At 49.5% G+C, this 18,684-nt stretch overlaps 4 protein-coding genes and 1 pseudogene across 5 annotated transcripts; 1 reads left to right on the forward strand and 4 right to left on the reverse strand.

Annotated features, from left to right (window-relative positions):
- Positions 1-2,867: 2,867 nt before the first annotated feature.
- LOC100831143 (UDP-glucuronate 4-epimerase 6) lies at positions 2,868-5,042 on the reverse strand. Its single transcript, XM_003572377.4, has one exon. The coding sequence runs from the start codon at positions 4,762-4,764 to the stop codon at positions 3,331-3,333; it is 1,434 nt and encodes a 477-aa protein (XP_003572425.1). The 5' UTR covers positions 4,765-5,042; the 3' UTR covers positions 2,868-3,330.
- Positions 5,043-6,879: 1,837 nt separating this feature from the next.
- Positions 6,880-9,955, reverse strand: LOC104583742 (E3 ubiquitin-protein ligase RNF4). 2 transcript variants are annotated; one of them, XM_024461495.1, is made up of 5 exons: positions 9,419-9,561; positions 8,999-9,266; positions 8,766-8,829; positions 7,600-7,676; positions 6,880-7,489 (listed from the first exon to the last, which is right to left on the reverse strand). In XM_024461495.1, the coding sequence occupies exons 2-5, from the start codon at positions 9,203-9,205 to the stop codon at positions 7,217-7,219; spliced, it is 621 nt and encodes a 206-aa protein (XP_024317263.1). In that variant the 5' UTR covers positions 9,206-9,266; positions 9,419-9,561; the 3' UTR covers positions 6,880-7,216. The 2 variants fall into 2 exon arrangements, with proteins under 2 accessions (XP_024317263.1, XP_010235330.1); XM_010237028.3 differs by having other exon boundaries at positions 8,999-9,955.
- LOC112271694 lies at positions 9,474-10,628 on the reverse strand (annotated as a pseudogene).
- LOC100831447 (RPM1-interacting protein 4) lies at positions 10,517-13,604 on the reverse strand. Its single transcript, XM_003572378.4, has 4 exons — positions 13,319-13,604; positions 11,371-11,874; positions 11,094-11,282; positions 10,517-10,991 (listed from the first exon to the last, which is right to left on the reverse strand). The coding sequence occupies exons 1-4, from the start codon at positions 13,322-13,324 to the stop codon at positions 10,962-10,964; spliced, it is 729 nt and encodes a 242-aa protein (XP_003572426.1). The 5' UTR covers positions 13,325-13,604; the 3' UTR covers positions 10,517-10,961.
- Positions 13,605-14,868: 1,264 nt separating this feature from the next.
- LOC100839232 (ankyrin repeat and SAM domain-containing protein 6) lies at positions 14,869-18,476 on the forward strand. The gene is made up of 6 exons (XM_003574759.3): positions 14,869-15,288; positions 16,332-16,399; positions 16,496-16,791; positions 17,172-17,246; positions 17,322-17,384; positions 18,107-18,476. Exons 1-6 carry the CDS (start codon positions 15,194-15,196, stop codon positions 18,182-18,184), a joined length of 675 nt encoding a protein of 224 aa, XP_003574807.1. The 5' UTR covers positions 14,869-15,193; the 3' UTR covers positions 18,185-18,476.
- The last annotated feature ends 208 nt before the right edge of the window (positions 18,477-18,684 follow it).

Below are 18,684 nucleotides of genomic sequence, written 5' to 3' on the forward strand. Positions count from 1 at the left end.
AACAAAACTAATATTCACATGCAAATCATCTGTTCTGACAAAAAAAACTTGAATCCATTTTGAGAGATAGAGGTAGGCATGTAGCAGTACTAAGTAAAATTAATTCCAGTGACCACTTATTTGATAGATCAATGGGTCACAGACTCACGGTGCACAATCTAACTGAATATACAGTACTGTGGTACATATAGTTAAACCTATTTAATTGTCCCATAAGGGTTATTAGAGTTGAGGAACAGCAACACATGGAGAAGAAAACCAATTAGCTGTCCAGGATGCAATGCAATTGAAGTGAATAGACAAGTTGCAATCTCATCTCTGTCCAGCTGCATCCACAATAACTCTTGTCCAGGTGAAAAGTGACAGGGGTGCTAACTCACCCCAGGTCAGAACTTGGGTGGGGTGAGACACAAGGGGACCCCAAGGCCAGGACGAGATCAATATCTGCCTCATCTTTATGCTGAATCCTGAATGCAAGTCAAAGACTGCTTACTAGTTTCTCCAGCTAACCATGTCCTTGGGGACCAAGCTTGGAGCAGCAGCAACAGCCAGACCAAGACAGTGAAAAATGCAGCTCAAGTGGTTGCAGGAATTTCAATCTTGCTAGCTCAAGGAGTAGTAACTCATGATAGTAATTATACAGCTAGAACTTTCTGACAATGAATCTAGCCAGTGAGAAAAATCTGAATTACTTCAAGTGGTAAAGGGGATTTGGCCTGGAGCCATGGATCAGCACCAAAAAAAAAATTCGAGATTGGGATCAGCACAAATGCACAATGCCAGGCCACAACTATGCAAGAAGCCAAGCATCAGTCCAGGAAATACCAGATTGTCTTGAGTTGTCTCCATGGCCTTGCTCATCATGGATGTTCTGTCTCTTGTGCTGAAAAAAGATATATGAGCAGACATGCATCAGGCTTTGTTCTTCATTCTCCATCACCACGGTTCAGAAATTCAGACTTGATTTCAGAATTCAGAGGCCTCTTTGTTGTGTTGTGCCTGCAGAGATTGCCGCCGGGCTGTATTCTCTGTCTGTGGTCCTCCTACTAGCTGGGCATTTTCAGTGCATTGCCCTGCACAATGGCTTTCAGCAGCATGGCATGAAATGCAGGCTTATCTAGACCAATTGGCCCTTTTCTCATGGTGTAAAGGAAAAGGCATAGAGCCTGACAAACTGGAATCTGCATTAATCCAGTTTCAGACACTAGATACTGTTCTTACCATTAATGTCATTAGCAAAATGTTGGTGGACAAATCAAGTCTGCCTTGTAGAAACAGCAAGAAACATCACTGTGCTAAATTCAATCCTGGTGGTGTTCAGTGTTCACATCATATCATGGATGCTACTAAAAAGAAACAGCACACAGTCCAAACGCTCAAACAGACCAGAAGAGTTATTGTAGCAAACAACACCAACCTCAGCGGCACCTCACATAACTCAGAGAGTAAATTTCACAAAACCACGCATATTGAGGCAGGCTTCTCACGGAGGCACCATTTTTACTAATTTGTCCGAAAAACCACGCTTCTACGGTTACAATGTAACAACAAGCCCGAAATGACGTGTTTAGCGAATTTGACTGTATTCCTTACATGCCGGGCCCACCTGTCAGGTGACATGTCGGCCGAACCCGACCCGACCTGTCAGCCCGTTAATCCGCACGAGTGGGCCCCGCCCTATTTTCTTTTAATTATTCCTTTCTCCCTTTCTCTCACTGCGCAATGGGACCCTCAGTCCTCCTTCCTGTTCCCCGTCTTCTGTTTCCTGAGAGCAAGCTGGGCCTGGATCCCACGCGCTGGGCTGGGTCTGGCTGCCGCGGCGTACGTTGGCACATACTACGTCAGTAGGTCCGGCACCTCTCTCTCTCTCTCTCTCTCTCTCTCTCTCTCTCTCTCTGGTTGCATGGGCGGCTGCAGCCAGCATTATGGGCGGCACTGGAGTTGGCCACCGCTGCGCGCGCGCCCTTCTACCGCTGCAGGGAAGCCGAGCTCCACCCCGCGGTTCCTCGCCGCCATGACATTCATGCTCGCTGCGCTCCTCTGCGAGGCCATCTCCGTCTGATTCGGTTTCCTCCGTGCTTGGCCGCCAATGGCACAGGTCTACTCCGGACGCTTTTAGTCGTCGAATTTGGGCAGGCCCGCTCCGACGCAGACCGCGCCTCCAACATCGCCGGCGCCGACCTGCCGCCGCGAAGCTCCGCCGACCGCGCTGCCGTGCGTGCGCCCTCGCCTTCCCTTGACGACACTCCCGCCTCCGGTTCAGGTGCAGGCGCCGCCTCCACCGCCGTCGCCCGCGTGCTCGCGATCCAGGCCTATGGACGCGTACGCAGAGTCGACGACGGAGGCGGCGGCATCGCGGCTGGTCCCGCTGCAGGCCCGGCTCGGCGGCTTGGCTTTGGCGTCGCCGGAGCCAGAGACGAAGCCCACCATCCTCTTGCAGCCGTTCGGTATTCAGGATTCCACGCATGTGCAGTCTAAGAGGCTTGGCATTCCGTCGAACGCCTACAGGGCGTTCCTCGAGGTGCATCGGGCAGCCATCGGCTAACGGGTCGGGCTGGGTTCGGCCAACGTGTCACCTGACAGATGGGCCCGGGATGTAAGGAATACCGTCAAATTCGCTAAACACATCATTTCGGGCTTGTTGTTACATTGTGTAAATACATGGTTGTCCAAGCAAATTAGTAAAAGTGGTGCCTTCGTGAGAAACCTGTCCCATATGTGTGGTTTTGTGAAATTTATTCTTGACTGAGAAGCAAACACACACAAAAGTCAGCATACACTCCACAGGCGGCATAGCAAGACGGTTTGGTTCAGAGAGCAAAACCAGAACAGGGGATGTTCTACATGCAGAAAAAATTGCACCAAGATTCGAAGTGTATTTTGGACAGCCTGGAAAACTGCAGATGCTTGGACTTACATCCAGCACAGTAATTCTGTGTTTCTTGCCATGATCATTCACATTCCACAGGTTACAAGACTGATTATTAACCAAATGGTGAATAAGAGTGAATGGCACAAAAAAAAGAAAGGAAAAGAAGCTGAGCAGAAACAATCCAGAACCAAAAGGGAAGCCAGTGGCCTCATCTTTCTTGCTCCGTGTCCTGCCTCTGGCCTTTCGTATACCACCCCAATCTTTTCTTCCCCTAAATAGTTTAGTCTGCTTACGCAACGAAAGAAAGAAAGAATCCCCTTCCCTTTGCCACCTCCATGATTCCCTTCCCACTAAGCTCCAGCATGGTGGCATCATCCTCAAGAATCGAAAGCGACATTGGCTTAAACAATGGTTGATCGACGCAGAAGTGCATGGCAAGGCAACAATGAGATTTATCCTCACGCGGCGGCGGACATGGCGGATTTCTTCCTCTTGGCCGGCGGCTGCTGCTTGCCTCCGGCGGCGGCGCCATTGTCGATCTTGTAGTAGCGGAGGAACCAGTCGACGAACCGCCGGAGTCCGGCGTCGAGGGGCGTGGTGGGGCGGTACCCGAGGTCGCGCGCGGCGAGGCTGACATTAGCGTGCGTGAAGAGCACGTCGCCGTTCCGGGGCATGGCGACGACCCGCTTCCTCGCCTTCTTTCCCAGCAGCTTCTCGAGGACGGCCACCATGCGCGCCACGGGCACCGGCTCCGTGTTGCCGATGTTGTACACCCGGTTGAGCTTCTTCTTCTTGGCGGCGTCGAGCGCGGCGAGGCAGCCGCGGACGACGTCGTCGATGAAGGTGAAGTCGCGGGTGGCGCCGGCGTAGAGCGTGACGGGGTCGCCGGCCACGATGGCGCGGGCGAAGGCGAAGTAGGCCATGTCGGGCCGGCCCCAGGGCCCGTACACGGTGAAGAAGCGGAGGCCCGTTACGGAGAGCCCGTGGACGCTGCTGTAGGCGTGCGCGATCGCTTCCCCAGCCTTCTTCGTCGCCGCGTACAGCGACGCCGGCCTGTCCGTCCTGTCCTCCTCCGAGAAGGGCCTTCCGCCATTGCTGCCATTGTCGTTGAGGCCGTACACCGAGGACGAGGAGGCCCACACGACAGCGGGCCGAGAGGAGTTGCTGACTGCGGCGACGGACTCGAGGAGGTTGACGAGGCCGGCCACGTTGGACGCCACGTAGGACTGCGGGTCTCGCAGGGCGTGGCGCACGCCGGCCTGGGCGGCGAGGTGGAGCACGTGGGTGAAGGCGGCGCCGGAGCCCGAGAGGAGGCGGCGGAGCAGGGCGGCGTCGTTGATGTCGCCGGCGAGCACGAGCACCCCCGCGTGGCCATGGGAGCTCTCTGCGAGGAGGCGCTGGCGGGAGCGCTTGAGGGAGACGTCGTAGTAGGCGTTGAAGTTATCGAGCCCCACGACGCCGTCGCCCCGGGCCGCGAGCGCCATGGCGCAGTGGAACCCGACAAACCCCGCGGCGCCCGTGACGAGCACCGACATGCCGTTGGCTCGCCGCGGCGTCGCGCTCCGGCGCACCGCGCGGTCCCAGGCGGCGGTCCCGAACGCCGGCGCTGAGGAAGAAGAAGAGGAGGAAGACGAAGAGCCTAGAAGGCTCCGGTGAGGCGATGAGGTGGGGGAGGAGAGGCGGAAGGAGTGGGAGAGGAGGGAGGGGTAGTGGGCGGCGAAGAGGCAGACGAGGGCGATGGTGGCGAGGACGGTGGCGCGGAAGAGAAGGTGGGAGGAAGCTGACACGAGCTTGCTGCCGGTGCCGGCGCGCCCCCGGGAGAAGAAGGGAGACGGCGCGTGCGCGTGGCGGCCTTTGGCGGCCGCGTCCAACGAAGACGACGACTGCGGCATCTGCTCTCTCACGGTCACGGGCTACCGTACGCGCGTGGTACGGCTCAAGGAGTGGAGCTGGAGAGTGAGTGAGTGAGTGAGTGTGACTGTGTGTGTGAGTGAGCTATAATAATGGTCGACATGGCTAGAGCTAGGACGTGGGTAGCTGTGCGGGACGCGGCATCTGCCTGGAGTCGTCGTCTGCCGCTGCTGCAGCATTTGTCTCCAAGAGCAGTTAATCAGGTGCTTTATTAGCGCGCGAGGTGGTGGAATCGCTGCTCCATTGACAGACAGAAGCTCACCGACATCAACGACAACTGAATGTGAACCCGGAGACTCGCTTTGCTGAAGGATTTCTATCGTTTTCCCCTGCTGCCTCCTCCCCCTCTGCTTTCAGGGGAAAAAAGAAGCCTGATAGATTTAACGGAGTACAACATCCATCCCAATATACGAGGCACGCATGCATCTCAAGACTACAAATTTAGTTAGCAAAATATAAATTATATTTTATAAAAAATATATCATTAAATTCGTAATCAAATGAAATTTCTAATTAAATGTTTTCTATGTTTTTTACGTCATATAATTTATATTTTGACAGTTAATTGATGATTTTGGGACGTGTGCGTGCCTCATGTATTGGGACGGAGGGAGCACGAGATGCTTCATCAGCAAGATTTTTTAGTTTTAAAAGCTTGTTCCCCGACCAAAGAAAAAGATAAACAAGGAAATTCTTTTAACTCTAAAAGCTCGTTCCCCGACCAAAGAAAAGGATGAACAAAGAAAGTACAGTACAGCTCTAGCGCCTCAAAGGCTAAATAAAGCACCCGACCATAGGAGCCAATCAACGGAGCTTAATCTGTAATCTTGTTCATGTCTCGGATCATGCACGCAGTTCCGAGTTCTAGTTTTCCCTAAAAAAAAGGAGTTACGAGTTCTAGTCAATGATCATGGAGGAGGCCGCGTTAGAACGACCTTCGTCTTTCAGAAAACTCAGTGCAAGTACCACAGTGCCGCCATTAAATTAAATCTGGCAAAATCGCAGGCCGCGAGCTGCTGGATCCATCCGTGATCCAGCCAGCCAGGCAGCCGTGCTCTGCGACGCGGTTTCAAAGAGTTTGGCATGGAACTACTGCGAGGGTCGAGCGAGAGGACTGATTTTTATTTTTGAGTGGAGCGAGAGGAGGACTGATGAGATGAGCAGTACGCCAGCAGGCAGGAGGTGGCCTGACATCACATGGCCCAAGGTCCAAGGCCCATGGCACACTGGCTTGCTAGCCCGGCACAGGGCACTGTGAGTCTGTGATGCACATGTCATGGAAGGCCCAAGGCCCATGGCACAGTGGCTGGCTAGCCCGGTCGGCACAGGGCACTGTGATTCAAATGTCATGGAAGGTTCTTGAGGAGCCACAACGAAGGAAGGCTCAGGCTCATGGTTCCATCATTCCATGCCCCTTGTTTCAGGGTTTCAGGCTCGTGCGGCCGGCCGATGATAACGCGCAAAGATCATCGACGTTTTCTCTCCGATCTCCATCTATTTATTCATTCCATTTCGACACAAGGGTGTCCAACACATCGAGGCACAGGTCCCAGTAGTCGATACCCCAATTCGGCATCTAGTCCACACGCACACACAGGGCAGCCAGACACTGCCCTGTCCTCCTAGCTTTCCCGGTTGAAGTTAATCATCCTTTTCTGGAGGCCAAAAGAGGTATGTTGTCATGTGCTGAGGTATCGTATCGTTCTTTTCAAAGCAGAAAAGAAGGCCGATATATATCTCTATCTTGTGGGGAAAGAATAAAGTAGGAACGGAGTGGAGCGCTTCTCTGAAAGATGTGTTTGCCAGATGCTGGTAAAAATGTTAGGCACTGCAACGTGGGCTGGAACAGGAATGGCATTTAGGCATGTCGTCTTCAGAAGCTTGCTCTGTACTTGTAGGCTCTCATGTATCAGACCAGAGAATTTGCTTATAACAAAGCTAGAGCAGGATAACGGGGCCGGTTAATGGGAAACCAAATGTATTGGCTCCCAAGGCTATGAACTTCTGCAAAACATTTCTGAACATGTAGACGTAAGTCCACGTTTCCTTGTAATTGCCCCCAACGTAAAATTAGTGAAGAAAAGTAGGATCACACGTACATGAACAAGTGTTCAATGTTGTATTGCATCACACTTAATTTGAGGGACATGTGCAAATCTATGAAATGTGATCCAATTCAGAAGATCACTCAATTTTTTCATTTTTTTTAAGACAAAAAAAATCATAAAATACTGGTATCTCAGGCTCGGCATCGATCGATGCACACAACCAATCAGATCATCACTCTACGGTCACTATTCCAGGACACATGCCAATTACATGCTGCATACTTCTTACAGGACTGGCAACAGAAAGCAGCCCCATCCATTGCTCGGCTATGTCATGCACCATCGAAGTTCTTTTCGAACCAAGAGGGAACCCGTAAGATCAGCCCTAATCAGTAGTCGTCGGGAGGTAGACACGATGGTAGCTCCTCGGCCCCAGCTTCTTCCTGCAGGTAGGACATTTCTTCTGAGCCTTGATGGCCGTCTTGATGCAATTCTCACAGAAGACATGGCCACAGGTAGTCGTGGACGCCTGCTCCAGTTTGTTTAGACACACCGAGCAGGTGAAGGCCGGCTCCTTTGGAGGAGGAGCAACTTTTTTTAGAATATTCTTTGGAGCAACATTGGCACTTGATCTACTGAGTCGTACATCGTTGTTTCGCTGTGAAAGCAGAACAGGTAGAAAAACAACATAGTTAGAGTTCCATGTAGATCATAATCTCGGAAGCATAACAGAGTCGCTTGAATTGAACAAGAAGAGGGAATTAAAACCTGAATACTAGCTCTTTGTTCCCTCCGACGCTTGCTCCCAATAAAACTGTGAACCGTAATCACATCATCGTTGCAACCTTAGTAACAACGAAAAAAACATGAAATCAAATGTCACCACAAACTTACATTTCAATCCGGTCTGGTTGAAGTCTTATGCATATCTTGTCGTTAAAATTGTAGTTTCTTAACAATCATGTACAACATAGTATGATAAATTTTCATCTCAGGCTTCAGTTTTACATATGATAAATTTTCATCTCAGGTTTCAGTTTTACATAGTAGATCACAGAACAGAAACAATGCGAAGGATAAAACAAGATATATCTATATCAATCTATACCCAAAAATAGACTGTGATACAGACAAATTCAGTATCATCTCTCAATCGAGTGATTTCAAAGTAACTCTGGGTTCTGCAGAACACGGAATTCCAACCACCCGATTGGGTCATGAACTGTAGTGTTTTTCTCGGATGGGGACCCTAACACCCACTCTTGAGGACCCACCTACACTACTTAGGATATCAAACTTGTGTGAACTCAACACTTTATACACTTTCAATGTTGGTACAACACTTTCTTGTGATGATTGTGGTACACCTTATGTGATGGGTGCACTCCTATTTATAGTTGTACAAGAGCATGTGATGCTTACTAATACAATTCTCTAGAATACTCTTAATGTATCATAGTTCTAGAGAATTCTCACTTATTCATAAAGATTGCCCTAGGATCTTCCATGATAAAAATATCTTCTCTTCAAACAAACACTCAAGCCTTCTAGAATGTTCCAATCATCTCATGAGACCGGAAGGCCTTGTAAATATCTTCTCCTCCAATGATCCAAAATATTTTAGAATGTTTCGACGTATGCATAACTAATTCTCAATACTCTCCAATTATCCAGAGTATTTCAGAATATTCTCAAGTATGGTTTGTTCTCAGCATGAACATTAATACTCGCTCCGTTCCATAATTCTTGTCGAAATATTACATGTATCTAGATGTTTTGTAGGAATAGATACATCCATTTTTGGACAAATTTGGGACAAAAATTATGGAACGGAAGGTACTAAATTGGAGACGAGTGTCCAACAGTCCAAGTATAATAATCTGTAACAACCCATGATCTGCACTGGTGTTACGAGAGCAATGAATTGAACTCACCTTGCTGGACAGTATCCACCTCCAGATCCACCACGAATTGAACTCCTCTCCTGTTCCTGCTCCCCTGTTTAAAGAAGAGAAATCAATCACCTCGACATGAATGACTACCCTGCAAATACTACTGGATGTATCCTTCAATTAATTGATTCAAGACAACAGCAGAGAGAGAGAGGGGAAATTAATTGATTCAAGACAACAAGAGAGAGAGAGGGGAAGCAGGAAGCAAGATGTACCTCGCCGTCTACTAGAGCTTCGACATCAATGGGCGAGCCCTGCGTGCCGGCAGGGGTGCCAGGGATTGGAGCCACGCGCCGGCTGTCCCCGCCCCCTGCGACGGGAGATCCAGCCGCTTCCAAGTCCACCACCACCGCCTTCTCCCTCGCCAAACCATCCTCCTGCGCCCGCCTCCTCGAGCGCGCGGCGGTGCTAACCGCGCTCATTCCCCTTCCGGAACCACTCTACCCAGGCACGCACGGGGGGTGCAGGTACGATGACGAAACCCTAATTCAACCCAGGCGGATTAAACTTTGCAGCGAGGGAAAGAAAAGGGGGATTAATAAGATGAGGAGGGTCGACGTGGAGGAGCAGTGGAGGATTCGGAGGGAGAGGGAGTTTTTTTTGAGGGGGAGAGGGAGTTGGTGCGCGATTCGTACTCTACCGCAAATCCCGATTTCCGACTCCGACAGCTTGTCGCCTTGGCCACTAGGGTGGATAAATTTTTTTAAACGATTTCAATCACGCGCAATTTTGAGCAACGGAAGAAGAAGAACAGAGTACAGAGCAGAGGAAGTCGGAGTCTGAAACTCGCTGTTTCGTTGCCGAGCCTGGGGCGGGGGCGGTCGACGGAGTTGGCGACGAGGCCAAACCCGCTGGCCTCGGAGGAGTCGGCGGCCCTCGAGTACGGGTGCAGCGGCGACCGACGGCGACTGCTCCACGCTGTAGGCTCCGCTGCCGCCGGTCCGCCGCTGACTCTTCTCGGCGGCTCGCCGCGGTGGAACGGCGACCCGGTGTACAGCGGCTGGGCCGGCGCTCGTGGTGGGCGGCAGGAGCGGGAGGCCGGGGAGGAGGAGGAGCGGCGGCGGCGGCGGCGGCGTAGGATGAGGAGAAGGCGTCCGGGTTCTCGAGGGGTCGTTGGGGTTCATGGGCTTGGCGCCGGGGGCCTTGCCTTGCGGGCGTTGTGGAAGTAGAGGTTCTCGAGGTGGATAATGAGTTTTAGGTGATTTTATTATTGAGCTTTCTCCAAAGTTAATACAGTTTGCTTTAAAAAAAAGATATTGCAGTACGGTTTGATATTTCTTTAAAAGAATACTGTGTGCTTAAAAAAGTTAATACTGTTTGGATTAAGTTATCGAGCTAACAGGCCACATTACAATTGTGTTCAATAAAATCGACTGATTCTTTTCAATTTTCTACTCACTCTGATTACAATATTACATGTATATAGACAATTTCTCGGCATAAATAGATCCATTTTTGGAAAAATTTAAAACAATTAATATGAATCAAAGGGACTACTCCGTGGTATGATTGAGTAATTTTGAACGGAGTTTTTTCAAACAACTTCATTATATACAGCTCTTTAATGTCGTGACGTGCAAGCGCCAACGCCAAGCTAGTTAGTCTAAGCTCCATCGAGTTGATGAAACTCAAAGTGGGTCGGATCAACGTGTCTTCTCGAGTACTCTGTCTTCTTTGTATGGGATTGGGTGTTGCGGGGACCTAAATGATAGATGCATAGTTCAGATTTGAAGTAGAAGAATGTGCCAAATTTCACATTTCAACAAAATTCATGTTCATGCTGCCAAGGGGCGCAAATAACTAATAACACCATATTATGTTCACCTTGAAGTTTTGACCTGCCATACGCGTGATCCTAACATTACAAGACATGAAAATGCAACATTCAATCTAGCGTTACAAAACGAAACCATGACCTACATATATTCCACCTCAAGATGAGATCGAAGCCATCACACAAAATTCAATAGATCCAATGCCCAATGCCAAACAATGTCCCGGGAAAAACGGGAGTAGCAGTACGCAGATGAATGATGAACAGTAGCCGAAGCTAGTAGATGAATGAACAGTTCCAAAACGCCTCTTTCAATTTTGTACCCAAATCTACACTCCCAGAGATGATCGCGTCCGTCCGTCACTTCTTCCTCCACCGTCGATCGAACCGTCTGTCGTCCGTTCCTATTTGCACCACCCAAAGCACCAGCGGCTCTGCAAAACGAAACAGAAGGATTCAGACTTCAGAGCTCAAATTCATGGCGAGAATGAGACCAATGGCGGCCCGTGGTTGATTGTGGAACAAGGGAAGCTCACCGAGGAGACGTAGCCGTCGTCGTGCTGGCCGGGGCCGCGGGCGGCGGCGCCGTCCTTGCCGAAGCCGGGCGTCTTGGCCTGCGTCTGCTTCTCCTCCCTGACCTTGTTGAAGATGTGCGTGTAGCCGTCCGCCGACGCCGGGTTCGAGTCCCAGTCGCCGAACTTGGGCACCGCCGACCCCCGCGTCGGCTGCCATTGGAGCACCAAGTAAGATAATTAGACGAGCAATGGAAGAAGAAGAACAGAGCAGAGGAAATCGAGTCGATCTTATTCTTACTGTTTCATTGCCGCGCCTGGGACGGGGGCGGTCGACGGAGTTGGCGACGAGGCCGAACCCGCTGGCCTCCGAGTAGTCGGCGGCCCTCGAGTACGGGTGCAGCGGCGACCGCGACGGCGACTGCTCCACGCTGTAGGCTCCGCCGCCGCCGCCGCCGCTGGTCCGCCCGCCTCCGCCGCTGACTCTTCTCGGCGGCTCGCCGCGGTGGAACGGCGACCCGGGGTACAGCGGCGGCGCCGGGGCCGGAACCTCGCTGCTGGGGCGGCGCTCGTGGTGGGCGGCAGGAGCGGGAGGCTGGGGAGGAGGAGGAGCGGCGGCCTCGGCGGCGGCGTAGGATGAGGAGAAGGCGTCCGGGTTCTCGAGGGGGTCGTTGGGGTTCATGGGCTTGGCGCCGGGGGCCTTGCCCTTGCGGGCGTTGTCGAAGTAGAGCGTGTAGGGCACGTTGCCGTCGTTGTCCCAGTTGCCGAACTTGGGGACGTGCGCCCCGTTCTTCTGCTGCTGCTTCTGCAAATTCACAAGAATCCATCAGTCACTGCCGCCATTGTTCCCCTTGTTCCTCTAGCTTTTCGTTTTATCGCCACCGGCGTAATTAGACTCTTAAACTCATGCAGGCGATTACTACTAGTGTCTTATTCTGGCACGAGCAAACGACATTTATCATTCAAGCCTAATAAGCCTAGTAACATTGTTCTTGCATGCATGTGCAGATTTTTACATGTAGCTTTATGCATGAAGAATATAAGAATAAATTAACATGTGTGCTAACATGCCAACTTGACACGGCCAATTAAGTAGTGTTAGTGGCGGTAGATAATTGGTCTGACCGTATGATCGACCAAGCTAGAGAAGTTAATTGCAATCCGTAAGCCACTACTCGTAAGAAGGAAGCTTCCAAGCGCTGCATCATGATCAGCATAGACGTACGACCTACTACTAATCAAAGAAACGTGTGGATAAACTATGTAATCAAGAAGCTATAGTGGGTCGATCACGAGCGCCGTGACGGCCCGAATGATCTTTAGCTAGACCAGTTGAGGCCAGACATGTTGGTGTTTTAGTTTCTAGGTTTGACCAAACTCTCTGAACTTCGAGAGGCTAATTAAAACTATATTGACATCGCAATTGGCAATATAGCCAGGCTGCCAGGTAGGTCTACCTTGCCGACACACTACGTTTCGCTTCCTGGCAGAAAAGTCAAGTCAAGGGTCGTCTCTCATACTAGTAGTCCTATTATTTCTTTCTGGGGGATTTTGATTTCTGTATAATTCGATTTAACCTTCGTGTTAACTCTCACGAGGTGATTAACCAGCGGAAGCTTTCTCGAAAGAAAGAAATAACAGCCGACGTCGATCTCTTTGATGCGCGATTTAAATGCGACCGAAAGGTACACCTCAGCTGCCAAGAAAGACTCTTGCCGCGAATTAGCTCTGCAAATCCAATGATTCACTCAAACTACATAAGAAATTTTTGGATGGCTTCTAAGTTTTAGGCTTCCATTTAACTGTGTTTATATCTAGAGCAAAATTTCCAAGTTCCGCAAACACTAGAATAAGGAGTAATCTTTCCAAGCACATGGAACCAGCCAATTCTCTCTACTAGTACCGTAGCAGCCAAGGCAAGAACCATAGCTTGTGATCATGTAGCTGTTCCTCCCTCCAGAAAATTCATACTACTCAGGTGTGTGACTCCATAGTCCATACAGAAACCATACAACAAGAAAATTAATCAAGTGCACCTGTTGCACAGAAACGAAAGGAGCTTTACGACTATTCGAAGGGAAGGAACATACGTTCTTTCCGAAGAAAGCCAAAAGACAACATGATCGATCGATCAGAGCTAGCTAGCTTACGATAGATAATCCCACCGGTCGAAGACCAGCTGGAGGAGGAAACAACCGGAAACAACCTACGAGGAGCAAGGACCGAGGAGAGAACAGAGGGGGACTTACGGCCATGTCGGCGGACTTCAATTCCCGGAGCGGATAGAGATCAGGGAGATCTGATGGTCACGGCCGTGCGGGCGGAGACGGCGCTGGGAACGTGAGTCCGTTGGTCGACGGTGGCTGCCGCGGGACCGGAGGAAGAGAGAGGGGATATGTGGGGGATATATGGCGTTGCCTTGTTTCTTCCTCCTGGCGTGGTATATATGATATGCACAGGCAGGTAGTAGCTAGCTGAGCTTGGTGATGAGCTGAGGCCAGACGGCCGGCTGCGGGTTATAACTCCTCGGACAGGGACGGGCAGGGGGGAGATGGGACGATGCCTCTTTTGCTTCGTTTCTTCTCGTCTCGCCTTTCTTTTTGCATATCCGTCCCTCGAATCGTTGAAGTTTTCCACTTCCGTATTCTGATGGAGCATTATAAAACGAGCGTCGTTGTTGGAGCATATGATGCCTAGCTTTATATTCTCATAGAGACGCAGATGCACACGTGTATGTATGTTACGTACGCGCTCGCTTGGTATGACGACGCTGCCTGGAAACGTCGATCCAGGCCAGCGAGTACATGTATTTTATGTACGTATAAACGACGTTTACGTAGATGACAAACATGTTAATACCACTCTCGATTATTCAACTTGTGCAGCACCAGTAATTAAACAATCGAGCTAGTTGTACTAGCACGCGCGAAGAGAAAAACCTTGAAACCACGGGGGTGTAAACTGAAAAACACGGGCTGGCTGGCTCAAAGAAAGGAAGAGAAAAATGGCGCCGTTGACGCGTTCAAATGCAGTGCCACGCGCACAACCCGGCCGCCGAATTAATTTGACCGACCGCTTAATTTGAAAAACTCCTTGGCGAGCCGCTGCCATCTTAATTTGACCGACCGCTCCTCCTAACAGCTCTCGCGCATGCAAATGCAACCAACGCAGCTCGTGCGGCGGCCCCGGTCCCGGTCCACAACAACCACAAACCATCCAAGCGGAGCGAGTGAGCGACCAACATCAGCTCCTAAATTACTGCTCTGCCACTAGCCCCACGACGAGCCGCCGGCCGGCACTGATGGATATATGCAGTGATGGATGCTCTCGATTTCCATTGAAAAAGCAGCCAAAACATTTGATCGAGATATATATACAGCGACGTGCGCTTCCGGACGCCAAGCCGTGTTTTCGGCCCGGCCGCGAGGCGAATCCACGGCAAGTGGCGCATGCAGGCAGGCGCGGCGCGGCCGGCGAACGGTGTGTTTGCTTTGCTGCGGGTGCTCGTCCGACGTGGCGTTGTACGCGTCACGGGGTCACCATCCACGTCAGTCACCAGGACCCGTTCCTGCTTCCCCGTTTCCCGCGGGGGCGACGCGTATGGACACAGGAGCATCGGAGCCGCGAAAAGCTGAAAGCGTCAGAGGATCTGTCTGATCTCCGGCGAGGTGCTTATTAGTATTGGTCCAACCTGAACCTGGTGGCCTGGCCATTTCTGGAAGTGGCACACGGACACGTACGACGGAGGAGCGGACCTGATCGATCCAAGGGAAAAGTCGTGACACTGACTGAAACAACCGTGTGGATTGCGAGCCGGCGATGAATAGTTTCTCTTTTCCCCAGTGCAAACAAGAGCTACTGATGCAGTGATGCTTACGTTTGAGTAAGACAAAAAGCCGTTTGAAGTGGGCCGATTTTGGGCATGGGTTTCGACCCGCCAGCCCACTGGGCAAGTGGGCCGGACTGTTTAGGCCAATCCGGGGAATTTTCCGAAAGACACCTCCTCGTCTCCCCCTCTGTTCCCATTCCGTCCCCGGCCTCTCCGCCGCTTCCGTCCGCTGCTCCTCGCCGACGAAAACCCTACGGCACGCGCGCCGTCGTACCTCGCCTCTCCAGCGCTCGCGATGTACGCCGACAAGGTCTCCGGACGGAAGAGGTCCATCATGGACCGCCTCGGCTCGGGCGGCGGTTCTCGCCCGCGGTCCGAGTCCGCGAAAAGGTGCGTGCCCTCGGTTGAGCTCGTTTCAGATCGTTCCTCGGTTAGCCGTCTTTTGCTGCTTGATAATGGTGCCGTATGCTCGTCATCTTTGGTCTGTGTCGGTGATCGAGTCGAGACGGTTTGGGGAATGCGGTCTAGGGCATTGAGATGGTAGAGGCGCTGTGCTTGTACTGATAGCTTTAAGATGGATTGCGTACTTGTGTCGTACATGGAATGGGATCCGGATTGTAGCTAGTAGCAGCTGTCGCACTATGGGGGTCCAAACAGTAGATACCGTGTGTACGTGCTGTAGGTGTGATTGATCAGACACAGGGGAAATGCGTTATAATTTTTTGCTGAAAATGGGATCATCAGTGGCTTTTTGGCATCTCATTCCTTTGCTATACGTTCTAGAACAACTAAGCAGGGTGACATTATGCACTCAAGCACCAGCATTGCATGATATGGATCAGCGTTGGCAAGAATGGTGGTTCTTCTTAGCGTAGCAAGGGTGATCATTGGATACCAGTAGCCAGCTGGCATCACCCTGTTTTATCCTGCTTGTTGATATTTCAGGTTTAAGCAAGTTTAGTGGCTCGTTGTTTTAACCTAATGTCTGTATTGCAAATTACTAATGTTTTTTGTGAGGAAATTGACGCTGCTATTAGTTTATTCATTTTGTTGGTGTAATCGACTAGACATAGGGGAAATGTGTTAAAATTGCTGTCGCAAATGCAACTGTGAGCGCCTTTTTGGCATCACAGTTCTTTCAAATACGAATTAGGACAACGGGGCAGGGTGACATTATGCACACACCACAAACATTGCATGACATGGATCAATGTTGACCCTGATGGTGGTTCTTGCTGCAAGCCTGACATTCGATACCAGTTGGCATCACCCTGTGACCATGTCTTTTCCTGCTTATTGATATTTCACCTTTAAGCGAGTCGACTGCATTATTTTCTCCTGATATCTGAATTTCAGATTGTTATGCTTTTTTCAGAGAGGCTGCTCTTAGTTAATTCATATGCTTTACATCTTCCATATTGGGTGTTTTACAGGTTTCGCCAAGTTGATGGGACTTGGAGACGTGAGCTTTATAAGGATTCTGAAGGAAACCAAATTTCGTGTAAGGAGTGCTGCTTGAATAATTTTGAGCATGCCCTTTCTTTTTATTTCCCTTTGAAGATTTACTGTTAGCTTGGTTCTTCTGTGCATGGTTAAGCCGGACTTGCTTCCAGAAATCTTCAAGCACACCAAAAATCACACTTGAAGCAAAGCACTGAGGTGGTGAAGAAATCATCAGTACCAGATCTCCGTGAAAAGTTATCTGGAGTTCAGCGCCCTCAACTCAACAGTATGGTTCAGATCCCAAAACCTGCAGTAACAGAGATTGCTAAGAGTGCTAAACCTGTTCAAAAGAGGGAACTCTCTGCTCCTGCTCCTTCTGCTGCTGCTGCTGCCCTTCCTGCTACTAAGAATGTGAATGCACCAACTGCACCGAAGCAATCCCAGGAAAAGGTTAGAAAGCTCTATCCTCTGGTATATTCTTACAAGCTCTTATCCTGTTCAGCTACTCAGCTGTTAAATTTTTGTGATTTGCTCTACTCTAATAGGTGACTAGTGTATTGGCATGTTATTTGCTTTTAGCATGTTTGCTGATGTGAGTTTGTCTTCTTGAACATACAATTTGTGCATAGCATTTATGTTGAACTCTGATCCTTTAGTTGTAATAATACAATGTTCTTTTGTGAAGTTAACCCCCCACCTCTTTAGGATGTTCAGATCCAAAAAGTTTGATGTGCCTAGTTTGATACCACTATACAATTATTCTTGCCTAGATGCTTGTCTGATTGCTCAATTTAATGCTAAACTATTTTTTTTTTATTTGGAACGTGCAGGCTGACTCCTCTCTTGACAGATTACTGAAGTCCCTTGATCTGGAGAAGTATTCCATAAATTTCCAGGCTGAAGAGGCATGTTTGATTTATGTGGCAGTTTCAAACTGAGCCCGTGCTACTTTATTTTGTTGATGTATATTCATTTTTCAGGTTGATATGAAAGCTTTGGTTCACATGAATGAGGAAGATATGAAGTCTTTAGGAATTCCAATGGTACCGACTGAACTTAACTTGAAACATTGTTTTATCGTACAGTTTTTGGAAGCTGTTCTTTTCCCGCCAAATGGGTTTAAATTTTGTTGCTAAAACGTGCAATCTTTTATTTCATGCAATTCAATAGTAAATGGGTATAACAAGTTTATGCTAATCTTCCCTAGATAGATTTACATCAGCAAAGGGAAATTCTTCCAATTATGCCTTTTTTTGGTCTTGTTGCGCATATGGCATTTACATCAAATCGAGTTGTTCTCCTGCTAGCATAAAATAAACAGTGCACGCTTCTATCTGATTTTTAAATCTTGTTTAATATGTATACAGCCGGCTCAGTTACTAATAGTATAGGTTGGGTAGAATGAATTGAACTGGTTAACTAATACTTGGTACCTTGAGCTCTGTTTTATCTGCAAATTTAGCTTCAGTTTCAGACTTACTACAGATTTAGCTAACCACAAAAGATAGTTACCATACTACTTAGTAGCTCACACTTCATGGAAAGGTTGAGCAAACCATCATTTTGAGTTCTACCATGACACACTTGATAATTTTTTTTGCAACACCGTGCTTTCGTTTGCTTGCAGTCTCTATGTGATGCGTTTCCTTGAAGTTTTACAACTACCTTTACCAGTTACTTTAACTGGATTCCATATCTTCATCCTAGAAGGCTAGGTGTTTCGTGATCCATCCATATTCATTCGGTAACTTGATCATGCTTACAGGGTCCTCGGAAAAAGATACTATCAGCATTGGCTTCCAAAAGAAAGAAGTCCTCGAGATCATTACCGCCTACCAGCTGAAGCCATCGTTGGCCTAGTAGCTAGATGACTTGTTGATTTTGGATGTCCCTAACGCCATGACCATCGTTCGGAGTAACTCCATTTACGGGCAAGATTCCTATCTACCGAGATGATGTATAAATAGAGAACCCCATGATCTGCGGTGTTGTTGTAACGCAAGACAACCAACAGTTTGCTCGTAGGAGATCTGTTTCGAGGATCATTTCTGTTGCATACCTGTTTATGGTGAAGTATGATACTGCTTGCACTGCTTGCAAACTGATCCTCTCAGGTTAAACATCACGTTTGCTCATTGGCTTGGTTGGCTGTGGCTGATCCCTGGCGTCTCTGGGGCAGCTATGTTACAATGTTGACGAAATCGGGAGCAATGCGCGTAGACTTGAGTCTGGCTTGGCCTGGCACGCGAATCATTTGGCTGACAATGTATCTCTGCATCATTGCTGGCTCGGTTAAAATCCTTCTAAGCCTGAGAGGGTGACATCGCGATCGTTCGTTGCGTA

The sequence above is a fragment of the Brachypodium distachyon genome, chromosome 3 (genome assembly GCF_000005505.3).
Source record: "Brachypodium distachyon strain Bd21 chromosome 3, Brachypodium_distachyon_v3.0, whole genome shotgun sequence".
NCBI lineage: Eukaryota > Viridiplantae > Streptophyta > Magnoliopsida > Poales > Poaceae > Brachypodium > Brachypodium distachyon.

What these genes read in the sequence shown, in the direction of transcription:
- LOC100831143 (XM_003572377.4), bottom strand. Translation starts at nt 4,764, where the DNA reads ATGCCGCAGTCGTCGTCTTCGTTGGACGCGGCCGCCAAAGGCCGCCAC.
- LOC104583742 (XM_010237028.3), bottom strand. Translation starts at nt 9,205, where the DNA reads ATGAGCGCGGTTAGCACCGCCGCGCGCTCGAGGAGGCGGGCGCAGGAG. An exon ending in GGTGGATACTGTCCAGCAAG is followed by an intron (nt 7,677 to 8,765) that starts GTGAGTTCAATT and finishes GTTGTTACTAAG; the next exon opens with GTTGCAACGATGATGTGATT. An exon ending in AACAAAGAGCTAGTATTCAG is followed by an intron (nt 7,490 to 7,599) that starts GTTTTAATTCCC and finishes CTGCTTTCACAG; the next exon opens with CGAAACAACGATGTACGACT.
- LOC100831447 (XM_003572378.4), bottom strand. An exon ending in CCAGGCGCGGCAATGAAACA is followed by an intron (nt 11,283 to 11,370) that starts GTAAGAATAAGA and finishes CTCCAATGGCAG; the next exon opens with CCGACGCGGGGGTCGGCGGT. An exon ending in ACGACGGCTACGTCTCCTCG is followed by an intron (nt 10,992 to 11,093) that starts GTGAGCTTCCCT and finishes TTCGTTTTGCAG; the next exon opens with AGCCGCTGGTGCTTTGGGTG.
- LOC100839232 (XM_003574759.3), top strand. Translation starts at nt 15,194, where the DNA reads ATGTACGCCGACAAGGTCTCCGGACGGAAGAGGTCCATCATGGACCGC. An exon ending in TAAATTTCCAGGCTGAAGAG is followed by an intron (nt 17,247 to 17,321) that starts GCATGTTTGATT and finishes TTCATTTTTCAG; the next exon opens with GTTGATATGAAAGCTTTGGT. An exon ending in AGTCTTTAGGAATTCCAATG is followed by an intron (nt 17,385 to 18,106) that starts GTACCGACTGAA and finishes TCATGCTTACAG; the next exon opens with GGTCCTCGGAAAAAGATACT.